Source organism: Lepisma saccharinum, chromosome 4 (genome assembly GCF_977018435.1).
Source record: "Lepisma saccharinum chromosome 4, izLepSacc3.1, whole genome shotgun sequence".
NCBI classification, from domain to species: Eukaryota; Metazoa; Arthropoda; class Insecta; order Zygentoma; family Lepismatidae; genus Lepisma; species Lepisma saccharinum.
Window position 1 is genome coordinate 77,280,539 of NC_139232.1, and position 15,613 is coordinate 77,296,151.

Consider the following 15,613-nt stretch of genomic DNA (forward strand, 5'->3'; position numbering starts at 1 on the left):
AAATTCATGCAAATCAAATAACAAAATAAAAAAGTTATGCACAATTTACAATAGGGAGTTACTTCTCACCCACCCTGTATATAAGAAGAAGTATGGAAAGTTTCAAATTAGGTTTGAAACAGCCCTTCTGCCTCCTGTTCATACAAAATTATAAAATTCACATCTTCCTCCAATCATGCAGTAATATTGGATGTTATTTTGGAAATTCAACGAACAATTAACAAATGCAGTAAAATCTAGAGATGACCAATTCTGGAATTTAGACAAATTCCAGAATGCGAGGAGGAGGGAAATAGAAAATAAAAATAGATAATACACTTTTGGAATCCCTGAATTTCTGATTCTCCTATTCTGGGGAGAGTTCATGAATTCATGGTAAAAATTACAACTCTCAAAGAAAATAACAAGTTGGAAGTTTGTTCATCATGTAAAATGTAAAGAGGGGAAAAGGAGGAGGCATTGGGGTGTCTTATTCTCATTCCAGGAGTAGAGATATCTATGGATCCTATTCCAGGGTTTGAACTCACAGGAATGAGGTATGCAATATTATGTATTTCACATATATAGTTTCATTTGTCACAGTAATTTGTGTTTATTGTAAGTGTCAGATAAATGCAAGTAAGAGAAGTAAACTCCTGGTCACATAAAGTAGCACACTTTTAGGGTTGATCACTTGATGAATGTGCCACTTATCTGAACATGAATGTACAAGGCATCACATGAATACAAAAACTTCGAACCAACCCAGAGTTTGTCGAGGAGGCAGCATCATTTTGAAAAGAAAAGAAGAAAAAAAACATTTGCTTCCTTCCTCCTGGAAAATAAAATGCCTTGCTACTCCTACTCATGTACACTGCTAATTTGGAGCACTAGTTCATTTCCATTACTATTACTCAATATAATTAATATACAAAAATACCTACCATTCACATAACTCATTTAAAATTGGAAAAAAAGGGGGGGTTTCTGAAAATTGTTCCAAATCCTCGAAAACATTTACTTCGTAAAAAGCCGGGTACACATATTCACACAAGAGCAAACACAAAAATAAATAATCATATGTACATTATACTTACTAATCGATAAGCTTCTTGTTTTGTACTTTACATTCCTGAAGAATATCCTCCTCCTCCATAAGCTCATGAAGTGTAACATCCTTTGGAGCAAAGAAAGATGAAATTATGTTATCCACTTGTAATGGTGCACACATTTTAAATACCTATAAAACATATTTCCTTTCACATTCCCAATTTTTTATTCTTCATATTCTAGCATGGTTATCACCAGGGCCACTCAGTACCACTTGAAACCAATATCAGTGAATAGATTATACTGATGGCAGGACACTCACAAAATGTCCATTAAAGGGCTCGAACTTCAGGCTATCAGTGACAAGACTGAGTCCTTACTAGTTAGTATAACACACCGCAAAAGTCCAGAGTTCAAAATCTGATTAAGACATTGATATTTCTTTATGATCATTCAGTCTTCCATTTCATCAAATTATCATTCATCATGATTATTTATTGATGAAGGAATTGGGAGCATGCGTCACGCTACATTATATATCAATGTGAAAAATACATAAAATAATTCAAATACCAGCACAATTCACAAGTGTTCAAATAAACTTTTTTATGCCCAAGGAATCAACTAGGAATGTCAAATAACCACCAAATTTATTATCTTAGTGGAACCTCCTAAATGCTACACAAGAAGCATTACATAATTAAATATTAATTCTTCGTGGAAGATACATTTTCAATATTACTTTGCCACATACTTCATAATGGATAGCTGAAATTACACATGTAATGCCATAAACTTAAGTCATGGCTAAGAAGCATGGCTGACTTAATATTAGTTATGTTTATTCCATACTCACATCTTTGTTCAGAAGTGTTTCAATGTGAGGGGATGACGTTTGATTGAATTTCCAAAACATTCTGTGGCTGTTGCATACAATAATACACTCACACCTAAAAATAAAACAAAAAGTACCTATAAATATACACCTTTAAAAGGAATAAAGTACATATAACCATTTAAGAAAACATTTCATAAGTATTTTCAAGAATTAAAAAAAAAAAAGCATCAGCTTCAATAGAAAACTATTCTTTATAGGCTAACTGGGACTGGGCTTACAGTTCAAAGTGGGATCCGAACAACTATTTGAATCCACTCGGGTATCAAACCCAGAACCCCTTGATTGCAAGGCAATGACCTTACCACTATGCCATCAAGGAAGGTTGACTACTCTCAGCATCAAATCTGACATGGTGGTGCCCTGGCCATCTCAAAATAATCCTCACTGGCATTCAGTTTTCCTCTATAAATTCATTTCAATTAGACTTCTGTTTTGCACTCAAATTCATGCCATTGAAGTGGGTCTACCCAGACTACTAGACAGGGTGGAGACTCGGCCACCAATAAATAATCCACTCAGGTATTAGAGCCCATATTGATTCCTGTCCCCGGGGATTTGTGACCACATAACACAATACACTACTCTGAAAATGGAGACAAAATGAGTCCCTGCAACATTTAGTTTGCATATATAAAACTAAGCACGAGGTACAGTGAGTTTTAACTGGGGTACAGCATACAAGCAATTCATCACAACATAGAATGTTTTTGGGCTTTGTGATCGGCTTTGAAAACATTAACTTATTGCAAAGCCACATAATATTCAGTTTGGTGACTAAGCAGTTTTATGCTTATAAAAATTATGGAAAATTTGAATCCTTTTGGTGCATTGAACATGGAATATTTATATGTAAATTGTAACTTCATTTACATTTCTTTGGCCAAGCAATTTGTCCTACTCACGTGTACATTGTAATTTTGTGCCATCTTTCTGCCTCTCTCACTTAATCATGGCAAATACTCAACAGGTAGTTGGTGGGAAGACTCTCCAACAGGAGCTCTGCACCCACACTATACTATTTAATCAATTAAATAAGATTGTCCGAATCATGACTTGGTCACTGCATCTTGACTCAGACAAGATATCAGTCACGTTTACACGGAATACATTCTTCTTTTCATTTCACTGACGACTAAATCCTGGGACTGTTGGAAAGAAGTAAGAAAGTCTACCACTGAAAATATTACGCTACCAAGGCCTGTCACGAGCCAAGAAAAGTGATTTGGTTATATCTTGTACTGTCCACTCTTTGGTTAACGTTAAGAGAAAACTTTTGATAATATAGTCCCATGAAAATATCAATGCCTTTACCAATATTAAAATGCAGAAACAATTGCTGTGGTGTGGTGGTGTAAAGTTTGTACCCAAGCACAACAATGGGGGAATAATGAAGAAAGATGTATTTATTTCTTTGTTCACTAGATCTGGGAAGCAGTGTATGATATTTTAATAATAATGATACCATAATAACCTGTGACACAACAATCCTAGAGGGTCAGAGCCTACCTACAGACTTCATAGAGCTCCCACCGGCCTCATACACTGACCGAAATCTCAGGATACTTTTATAGGCTATTGACTATTGTTTAATACGATAATGGTTCCAGCTTCGTTGTAATTAAACATTGTGGTTAATTTATTCAAATGAACACTGATTCAAATGTAAATGGTACAACATCAAAGCACACTGCAGGAAGCACTTTCAATTTCACTCACCTCACAATTACATCACCCTGATGACATCTGCTATATATTAAAGCTCCAGGAATTTGTCAATAGCAGTATGCGATTTCTGGCCCCTTGTGATAGGTTGTCTATCATTCTCCTAAACAGAAAAAAAAATGCACTGAAATTAAAGTATTTTGCAGAGAACCTGAGAAAATATTGTTACATGTTAATACAAAAAGGACGTGTGAGCACACTCTTCATACACAATGATCAAATTTGCACACTTTATATGGCTAAAAATATTCTGAAATGTAATTTAACCTGTTTTCTGAGAAAGGCCTAGTTTATTGGGACTAAAACAATTTATTCACGAATGCTTGCACAATAACAAATAAAAACTTCTTTCATTATATGTTGCTACTAACACTTTGTCTTATGATTTTTCACAAGATGCATAGTAGGCTAATGAAAGCATTCATAAAACTGGAAATAAGTGTGAAACTGAGTTTGAGGTTTGGAGAAATTATTTTTATGCATTTCACAGTACCAAACAGTATTAACTTTTGAGGAATAATAGTCATGAAAACCAGGTTGTGTATGTGACTGTATTTGTAAGTCGCAACTGTCAAAACCTTTTTTTTCTAATTTCATGGAAATAAAAGTTATCTCACAAATTTTGTAAGGTATGTACCCAATCCCTCTAGAATAGCAAACATTTCCCGCTAAGCAAATCGAAAGCATAACTCTTACTCCCATGAATGCAGTGTTTGAAATTAGCAGTCACAATTTCTTTAGTTGTGAAGGTCTTACCAATAGTCAATGTAAGCACAGCCACCGCATATTAAAAGAAATGTTTATGTGCTTAATGTTTCCTATTTTATTAAAAATGACATTTCAGCTCATCAACTGCAGTTTATGTCCTAATTAATAAAATATTCCATTAATTTGGACAAGAACTAGTGAAGCAGGTACGTTGTAAGTTCAGCATCTTGTAGTTCTTAAGCTTACAGAAAACATTCAGACCAAAATCTTCAGAACTAAATGCAACTTTTTGTATCTGACATGTAGCTAGATATGGACTTAAAAAGCCTGCCCGCCCCTACCCAAAAAAAATTGCAACATTGCATTCCTTTTAAATGCAATTTTTACGGAAACAAAAGTAGCAATGAATTTCAACAGTGGTTAACAAATTACAGTAAGTGTTGTTGATTGACTCTTGCTTGTTTTCATGTTATGCAAGGAAATGCAACTGGACTTAAGCCACACTCAATTGTCTTTTGTTGCACCAAAATGCAAAAACCACAAATGTGCTTTGAGATAAAAACATGTTGATATACAAATCCTGGGAAAAGCCAGGTTTTACATGAGGATAAATGTTGTCATTAACACAAATGACACAGTAAATCATTGTTTATTCATACTAAATGGCAGAGGAATGAAAATGAAACATGTCACATGATTTTTAGTGTTTCTTATGAATTTTACCACATTTTACATATTTTGTACAAAATGCTGCAGAAAATTTAATGCAAAAGATCTTAAAAGTGAGTTAATGAGCTCATTAACATTCTGATAAGAGTAGTACTGTATGAATACAGTAATTATAAATTATACGTCTTCACACTGAACTTTCTCTTGTTCGTCCTGTTCAAGTTCCTTAATGGTGATCTCATTTTACTAAATACAGGGTGATTATAAAGTTTCTATCCATTTCTGTGAAAAACAGATATTAGAATCAAACCAATAATGAGAATGGAAAACTTACCACTTAGTAACACATAATCTATCAAAACTTCTATAGATAATGTAAACCCAACCTCAGAGTAACACAATCCATCACATGTTGCACTTAACCTTATTTCATATGAAATTATATTTATACAATTGTAGAAAAGGTGTTTGGTGCAGCGGTGCATCGCTGGGAGCTTTGTGTGGACGTGCAGGGTGGTCATATGAAATAAGGTTAAGTGCAACCTGTGATGGATTATGTGTTACTCTGAGGTTGGGTTTACATAATCTATAGAACTTTTGATAGATTATGTGTTACTAAGTGTTAAGTTTTCCATTCTCATTATTGGTTTGATTCTAATATCTGTTTTTCACAGAAATGAATCGAAACTTTATAATCACCCTGTATATTGTTGTTTTCGATGTGTACATTGTGTGTATGGTGTTGTGTAACTATCTTTTACACTATTGTGTAACTATCTTTTACACTGTGTTTAGCGTGTAAACAACAGCAACAAAAATATCATGTCACAACCGAAACATTTTGTGTCACAACTGTAACACTATGTGTGTCACAACCGTAACGCTAATTTTAAATAGTAACAACTGGACAAAATAGCTTTTTTGTTTATATTATGTTTGCACACATGGCCACTATTACTTTTGATTATATTACACATGTTGCAAAACAATACTGAGTACAGAATCTGATTTATTCTAATTGAAAGGTTAATTTTTGTTACGGTTGTGACATGTCGGCCATTTTGGATTGCATCACTTGCAGAAACATGTTGCCAGACCTGCATCTAATATGACAATTTCAAAATGTCAAACAAGCTTTCACAGATATGGCTATAGTATTGCCATTTCTGGATTTAATTATTTTTTTTTTCTGTATTATTGAAGTAGAGATGCCATGCTTTGATTTGATACATGACCTGCGCATATCGAAAATAATTTATTTTCTTGTTTGGTATCACCACTTCTCAGGATTTGCCAATTTCAATATTATTTTCCTCTAACCAATTTTCTGACACACATCAAAGATTGGGTCCCCACCCGAAAAATATTCTGGTTTTGCCCCTGGTCACCTATCTCCATGCAAGAATATGAAATATTTGTTGTTTCAAATAACTAGATACTTAGAAATTTCATTTGTATTTCTTAAGTCAAGCTATGTGTGTTTTCTCATTATTTAATGTTTAACAATCAAATAAAATACATAAGAGAAGAGCAAATAAAGTTTTATTCTTGATGTCAGCCCTGAACTCAAGATTCAGTATCAAATTCTGAAAAATTATGCTTGCTACTCATGACATATAGCAATGCAAATCATACTAATGTTAGACTTTACTGTGTGCTCTGAAAACAAAGCATTTTCAGATTTTGTTTGTTTTTCATATGTACACTAGTTTTGACAATTGGCCATTCAATCAATTTTGGAAACTGTAGTAAGTTTCCAGCCTTCAACCTTAACCCAACAGGATATGTGCTCTCTGCTGGGACATAAGGACCATGCTGGGTAAAAAAAAATACCCAGAAGAAAAGGTATTTTAAGTTCGAAATTTAAATTGTTTTAAAGCATGTAAATAACAATACCTTCATTAATCAAAATGATTAACCTAATTTTATTAAATTTGAACAATTTTTGTTTCATTATTTCTCTTGTAGTCTACGGTTATTACAAGCATAAAAACATAGTTTTTCATTGTGACGTTTCAGAATATGCGCTCCCTTCATCAGATATTATTTTTAGTTTGATTAAAGATACAGTTATAACAATGGTTAATTTTTTTTAAACAAAAAAGAATCAGTTATACAATGGATGTTGTCAATGTTACATTGTTGTAATATAGTAACTTAACTGTGAAAACAAGCAGTCTGTTTTATTTTTATTTCAGATAAAAAATTTAGATCACATTATATTCGTGAAAAATAAAACTCCATAATGGATCTATGTTACCATTTTCATTATTTAATTTATTCCAGTGTTCTTGCAATGAACGAAGCTTCCCAGACATTCAAATCTATGTTTCCAGTCACTCGTTTTAATCACAGAGAACAAATTGCAAGTACTGTTGTTGGAAAAAGTCCGGCTTTCTGATTGGAAGTTCCTTTTATAATCATGAATGGGCCTCAGGAGTGGAATAAAGCAGAGTTGGAAATGGTCGGGGAAAAATCAGACTTTTTTTGAAAAAAAAAAACAAAAAAAAAAACAGTTTTCTTCCATGGCTTTTTTCACAAAAGTGTGTCAAATCAATGAAAATACAGGACTTTGCAGTATCTTTCATGTTCCATGGTTTTCGTTTTCTCCCTACTGTAAAATAGACACTCACTTCTAAATATAAAATACAATTTACAATATGAAATTTGTAGCTAGACATAAACAGTGTTTTCAAAAAGGCTGGCTTTTTTTAATGGTCTGTTCTTTCAGAGTGTTATCTTCACATTTCGGTAGGCTTATTAAATATATCTATCTAGTATAACATTCACATAATTAGAATAGTTATGTTTGTGTTTTTAATAGAACCTAATAATGTGATATGATTTTCAACGTTTGAATTTCTTATACGAATATGTACATGAAGCAAAAAAGAAAATACTGCTCTACCTTTTGAAAAATCTAGTGTCAAATCTCTTTACATTAAATTTTGTGTTCAGTAAAATATATTTGTATTCTGGCTTTCAAGTACATTATGTATTAAGGGTGCATATTAATTTCCATATAAACTTTCAAGGTCAGAAATGAATTTATGAGTGATATTTTTGGGTTCAGGGCATAGACTTGTAAGACATAAATTTACAGGGCTGTGGTCTCACAAAGGTTGAGTACCACTGCAACAAGCAGCCAAATTACATCACTAGTGGTTCCGTGACCAGGTTTAGCTGCCATTTAACCAAATTATACATGATTTACTGGAAAGTCATAATACAAATATATTTTACTGAACACAAAATTTAATATAAAGAGATTCGATACTAGATTTTCAAAAGAGAAAGGAGTATTTTCTTTTTTGCTCCATGTACGTGTTCATATAACAAATTCAAACATTGAAAATCATATCATATATACTATTAGATTCTATTAAAAACACATACAGTTATATGAATATGCTTATACTACATAGATATATTTAATAAGCCTACCGAAATATGAAGATAACACTCGAAAAGAACCACCCATTCAAAAAAGGCAGCTCTTTTTAGAACACTATTTATGTCTAGCTACGAATTTCACATTGTAAATTGTACCGTGCGTCCATTTCGATCTGCAGCCGAGAGATCGGGAGAAACGTGGCGGGCGACGCTGACGGAGGTGCCGACATTTGCGGCCTGTAATGCCCGCATATTTTTATGGACATATGCAGACATTTATATAAATATTGCAAAACTAGCACTAACCTGTGTTATAAGAGTTGTTCAAAGTGATGTCCACCTACATTCACACATTCCTGGCATCGTTTGATGAAATTTTGATTCACACGCAAAAGTTCTTCTTCCGTAATTCTTCCTAGTTCTGCCCTTATATTGTCTTTTAGTTCGTCGATGCTATGAGGGTTATTTCGGTAGACTCTATTTTTCAAGGTTCCCCACAAATAATAGTCACATACGGTAAGATCTGGCGAACGTGAAGGCCATAAACCTCTTGAAATTATTGTCATCAAACACCTCCCTTATAGCATCCAAAGAATCAGCGGCGGTATGGGCTGTGGAAAAATCTTGTTGAAAATACCCATATTGTCTCTCATTATCTGATAACAACTGAAAAAACGGCGAGAGTATTTGTGTGCGGTACCTCTCTGAATTTATTGTGTCTTCAAAAAATATAGGCCCTATTATTCTTTTGGCACTTACAGCACACCACACACCAATTTTTGCATCGTGTAACGGAACTTCATGTATTATTCGGGGATTTTCAGTGCTCCAGTATCTATTGTTCTGTGAACAAACATGACCACGCAAGTGAAACCATGCCTCATCCGAAAAAATTATTAACTGTGGATCAACAATACCATCTACAATATTCTGCAAAAGCTAATTACAGAAATTTACTCTACTTACGTTGTCAGGGGGCCGTAATTCTTGCACTATAGAAACTCTGTACGGTTTTAATTTTAGTAGCTTAGTGGCTATATGTGCTGATGATTTTGACACGCCCATCTCCTGTGAAACACGGCGTAGAGGTTTGTTTGGAGAACGTTCTAACGCTGCACCAATTTCATCGAGTTTTGCTTCGGTTAGAATCCGTCGTTTTTGCTTAGGTGTTTTAAAATTTAACGATCCAGTTTCTCGTAATTTAAGGACAAGACGTCTAACCGTATCTCTATGTGGAGGTGAAACGCCTGGGAATTTCTGTACAAATTGCCTACACACGTCTCGACACGAGTCTGTTTTCACGTAAGTGTCATACATAAAAATTCTTTGTTCTAACGTGAACCTTGCGGCTGGCATTTCAATCGTCTCACTGACACAACACACATACACACTGCAATAACACAAACAAGTAACCAAGAATAACACTCTTACGCACAGTACGAAATTAACACGCTCTTGATTTACATCTGCCTGCCACTATATTCACAGCTCTGTAGTCGCGACGGAACAAAAAACTTGAGCTAGGAGATTTCGGATTGCAAGGAAGCTCACGAACACCATTAGCTTTTAACGGTTCGTCTGCAGCGTAATCTTGATACAGTGTTGCACATTCGAAACCTCCAAACGATCCCCATCGACACAAAACTCTTTCAAGGATATAAACTTAAGCAGGACGTTACTGGTCAAAACTATGATTAAAATGTTTTACAGAGTATTATCTGTGGCTCTTAATATAATTTCTAAAGCGTATTTATTTGTGTATATAAGAGTGGAACTTGGAAGAATTACAGAAGAACTTTTGCGTGTTATAACACAGGTTAGTGCTCGTTTTGCAAGATGTCCACAAAAATAAGCGGGCATTACAGGCCTCAAATGTCGGCATCTCCGTCAGCGCCGCCTGCCACGTTTCTCCCGATCTCTCGGCTGCAGATCGAAATGGACGCACTGTATTTCATATTTAGAAATGAGTGTCTATTTTACAGTAAGGAGATAAACGAAAACCATGGTACAGGAAAGATTCTGTCAACTCCTGTATTTTCATTGATTTGAGACAATTTTGTGAAAAAGGCCCAACCAAAAAAAAAGCCATGGAAGAAGAAAACCCAGGTTTTCCCCCCCGAAAAAGCATTTTTTTTTACAACTTCCAACTCTACCCACACGTGAAGTAGATGGTAGCAGTAGTGCGTATCCAACACAACAGTTAATGGTAAAAATTTACTATCCGTTGGACACCTATAACTTCTTTGTTTCGTCAATTTTTGACATTCGTACTTACCTATCTGCTTCGCAGAACATTCCTTAAGGTGTATTAACGTTTTTTTGATCAAAGTAATTGCAATTTTTCACATTACGAGTATTTTTTTCTCATAGTCTTTTTGCTTGTCTGAGACACAATATGGCACAATTTTTTTTTAAAAAAAAACTTTTTTGCATTGTTTTACGAAGAAAATTGAAATGTTTCGTGGATCTATCCATGAATGGTTTTTGGGGCTATCCGTCCCAGAATCGGTGGGAAATTTAAACTAAAAAATTATTTTAGTTTGAAATTTTTGAGTCCAAATTTCCCACAGATTCCGGGCTCTGTCCCTGGAGTAATTGACCTACCGCGGCCCTGCCTCCGCTCAGACTACCCAGCTTTCTCTATAGAGTCCCTGTTAAAGGCATGTTAGAAATTGGCCGGAGTCACCTGTCCCCAACTTTTAAATTTGAAGAAATCAATTTCCAGGATACGGAAAACTTATTTGAATTTCACCACGCATCCACGACACATCATATTAGGCATATACCCACAGCCCATTCCTTCTAACGAGTAAATTAAATTCATTGCCACATTTTCGACATTCCTTTCCTTCCTTCACGATCCCATGTTCAATGAAATTAAAAAATCCACTGGAACTTCCACACCCGGTACGAATTTCACCACGCATTCACAACACATCATGTTTCTCGCGTGATGATGTACGAAAGTGTACACGCCAAAGACTATTATCCATCGGAAATTTAATTTTTAACAAACAACATGAATTTCCACTATGAAACATTCCCACATCACACAAAACACCTTCCAGATGTTAGACAATGCTACAGGAAGTTATTACCGTAAGTAGTTTCTTGTGTAAAAATGAAGAAATCTGTCCGATGAATAGTAAATTAGGGTAAATATGCGATAACACCCGGACACCTTTCACTCATTTATTTCCTTAATTTTACCACGGTACTTACCTATTTTGCTTTGCGGAACATTCTTTAAGGTGAAGTTATGCCTTTTTTGCATAAAATATTGTCAACTTTTCATATTACGATTGATTATTTGTCTTACTTGTTCTGCCTCTGTAATAGACAATATGGCGTGCACTCGTAATGGATCATTGTATGTCATGATGTGCCAGCTTGTGTTTTGTCGATTTTCAGTGCGCAAGCAGTGTTTCAAATCTTCATGACGGAAAATTACGTACTATTTCGATTTTTTTTTTTTTCATGTTTACCTCCACAAACCATGCACGTTAGCCCAAAAAACCATCCACGGGTAGCCCCACAAACCATTGACGTTAGCCCCAAAATCCATTGATAGGTAGCTCAACAAACCATTGACGTTAGCCCCAAAAACCATCCACGGCTAGCCCCACAAACCATTCACACAAGGTTAGGATAGGCCTGTTAGGTTAGGTTACATTAGCACTCATTTCACCCCTAAATTCTTCGAAAAAAGAAAGTGCGGCGAACATAGTTAAAAATAGAAATTTTCGTTAAAAGAAGGCACGTTTGGAAACACTGCAGAGATTGCGTGACTTTCAACGCTCTCGCCATCTGTACACACACAATGGAAACAACTGCATAATGTCGCAGGCAATGCCAATTTCTTACGTAAAAAGTGATTAATTCTTGTTCGGCAGCATCAAACTACGAAGATTTTCCTTACCGTGAAAGAAAATACCTCCAAGAATGTCCAGAATGCTAAAGAAACTCATTTCAGTAAGTACTTTCTCCTGTAAATTTGAAGAAATCCGTCCGGGCGATATCGCATATTTACCTAAATTAGTACCAAAATCGTAATAGTACGTACTTTTTGGTCATTAAGGTTTGAAACACTGCTTGCACACTGCAAATCGAAAAAAACACAAGCACGATGTGTGATGATCCTTGACGAGTGCACGCCATATTGTCTATTACACAAGCGAAACAAGGAAGACAAATAATGACTCGTAATATGAAAAGTTGACACTATTTTATGGAAAAAGGCATGGTAACGATTAGATATAGCGGAAACACATCTCTTGAAATTTACAGGAGAAAAGACGAGAAAGTACTTACGGAATTTAGTTCTTGTGGACTTTCTGAAGCTGGGAAAAGTGTTTTGTCGAATTGTGCAAGTTATTCGGCCTGTAAATAAGGTATTTTTAGACATTCATGTATCTCCGTTGCACGATAGCTCGTGCCACCATTACCGTCGACTACGTGAATCAAATGTTCTGTGCGTTCGATTACGTAACACCCTGTCAGTGTAGCAACCATGCGATAATTTTACAAGATGACGTGTGAGCGGGATTTTTTTTTTCCAATTTAATTTTCTGTGTTTGCCTAACCTAACCTTCTGTGAATGGATTGTGGATTAAAAACAATCACTTTTCGGTTAATAAGTGTTAGTGTAACAAGCATGCAGTAGTTTTTCAAGATGACGTGTGAGAGGTTTTTTTTCGGTATTACTTTACTATACCTGAGACACCTGGGAATCATTTCTTTCGCACTTTATTACATTGCTAACGTTCTATTCTGCATTCCGGAACACTTATTTAGGTGAAATAATTGAATTTGTTATGAAAGTAATGTATATTTCTTACATTTACGAGTACTTACTGTTCTTGTTTATTTCCACACACAACATGGCGATAGCTTACCGTTGATCGTTCCTTGAGCCAGAAAAACCATTGACGTTAGCACAAAAATTCACGACAGCCCCACAAACCATCACGGGGACGAGGTATGCCTACTAGGTTAGGTTAGGCCTGTTAGGTTTGGTTCCATTAGCACTCCTTTCGTTCAATTTAGCATATACGGACAGTACGAGAACGTATTGTGCTCTCATGCAGGAAGCAAATGGCGGCAGCAGCAATAGCGCGTCGGAAATAGATTTTCGTAGAAAACCACATGCATTCGCATTAAAATGAATCAAAATTACATTCCCGAACATCAACAACGCTACAGAAAATGATTTGCGTAAGTACTTTCTCCTGTAAATTTGAAGAAATCTGTCTCAGGTATAGTAAAGTGTTACCTTTTTTTCCATTCAATTTTCTAAGTTTGCCTAACCTAACCTTCTGTGAATGGTTTGTGGATTAAAAACAATCACTTTTTGGTTAATAAATGTTAGTGTAAAAACCACACGGTAGTTTTACAAGATGATGTGTGAGCAGGTTTTTTTTCCAATGCAATTTTTGTTTGCCTAACCTAACTGAACCTAACCTTCCGGGAATGATATGTGGATCAATTTTCGCTTAAAAACCATTTGTGAATAGTTTGTGTGGCTTTTATCGGTTCATAAGTTTGGAAACACTGCATTATCAGCTGACGATAGACAACGTGAGTCAAAATTTTGCCACCAATTAGCAACGACCAATAAATACTTATAATGTTAAAAATAACGCTATTTTCATTGAAAAAAAAGTAATCCCAAGATGAAAAATGTTCCGCTATGCATATGAGGTAAGTAGAAATGAATTTTATTTAAAAATAAACGAGTTAAATGTGTTTCCGCTATATCGAACTAGTACCAAAAAGGCTAACTTCACCTTAAAGAATAGGTTAAGTACCAATGCTAAAATTTACGAAATAAACGAGTGAGAGGTGTTCGGGCAATACTACATAATTAATCCTTTCGCTCTTAGTAGGCCTAATAGAAGACTTCTTGGTAGTGGGGAAACTAGAAATTGACTAGGTTTTACCGAATTTTATGTTCGACCTGAAGTGCAAGGACATTTTGAAATAAATTGAAATTTGAAATAATTGTTTGGGTGAAACCAATGTAAATAACATGCACTATTTCATAGACAGCTTTGAGAAGACACGAGACACTCGTAATTGTTTCATCAGTTCTCCAACAAGTACCCCATAATTTCGATGTTACCGCAGACCAGAACAACTTGTACCAGACGAAAAATTCTTTCACCAATTCTCCAATACGCACCCCATGATTTCGACGTTACCTCGGACCAGAAGAACTTGTATCACACTAACTGATTGAAGTAGAACGTAAGTTTCGTTTGTAGTTTCGAAAATACCCACAATTATTCAAGGTTGAGTTACTACACACAAAAATGGTAAACGTCAATCACATAAAACGTTGTTCCGGATTTCAACACTCCTATATTTCATTCTACAGTTGAATTCTATCATTACACTTCCGTTATACGCATTATTATTTTGTAAAAAGATTCGAAACACAAATTTCGCAGACGTTTGTCTACTCACCCCGATTCGATCTTAAACTTTATAGAAGGATATTCAACTGCTAGACTCGAGCCAGTAGAGACTCAAGATATATTTACATGTATATATATTGCACTCACAAATCAATCCAGTTCACATCCTCACCATCACATGACTCGTAATTTTATCTCCCTTTGTTTTACTTTACTTCGAACTTTGATTCATAAAAATAATGTTAGTATGCTCACAGACTGTTCTTCTCCCCATTCCGTTTCTCCCCCTGCTATCTATATCCCATAATATTCGCAGCCATGTTCCATGATGCAACGTGAAACCATCATAAAAAGAACGAGCTCCGAAGCGCAAATAATGCACACATATCACTTTTAACGCTCTTGTAAACGTAATTTTACTCACAATATCAAGGAAATGTGTGAACTATAACAACAAAAGGCTGAAAATGTATATTCAAATTTCTTAGGAACTTTCAAAGACCATAAGTTTATCAAATATCAAGATAGAGATAACACAAGAATTATCTTTGTCAGCGTACGTAACGTACTAGCAATAATAGAAAATGAGTTTCTCCCGAAGCTTAGGTTTCTTAATTTAAATACAAGGTGATGACATATTTTAAACTTTTCTTGCTCACAAAGCACAAACGTAAATCAATATTTTCATCCTATAATAGAAGCGCAAGGAGAACTAGTGACGTGGCACATCCCCTAGAAAAGCGACTGGCTCCCGTGGCTGGCTATAGTGCGCGTCAAA

At 35.2% G+C, this 15,613-nt stretch overlaps 1 protein-coding gene across 7 annotated transcripts in view; it reads right to left on the bottom strand.

Moving 5' to 3' along the window:
- The window catches only part of fmt (phosphatase 6 regulatory subunit 1-like protein fmt), a 111,796-nt gene extending 96,650 nt beyond the window's left edge, over positions 1-15,146 (bottom strand). For 4 of the 7 annotated variants that reach the window (XM_083120817.1, XM_083120818.1, XM_083120816.1 and 1 more), the window contains exons 1-4: positions 14,983-15,139; positions 3,644-3,752; positions 1,886-1,979; positions 1,077-1,156 (exon numbers count right to left, since the gene is read on the bottom strand). In XM_083120817.1, coding sequence (XP_082976943.1) covers positions 1,077-1,156; positions 1,886-1,945 — 140 coding nt within the window. In that variant the 5' untranslated portion in view covers positions 1,946-1,979; positions 3,644-3,752; positions 14,983-15,139. Of the gene's footprint in view, positions 1-1,076; positions 1,157-1,885; positions 1,980-3,643; positions 3,753-14,884 lie in introns of all 7 variants that reach the window. The other 3 variants (XM_083120814.1, XM_083120813.1, XM_083120815.1) reach the window with 3 other exon arrangements.
- Between the last annotated feature and the right edge of the window lie 467 nt (positions 15,147-15,613).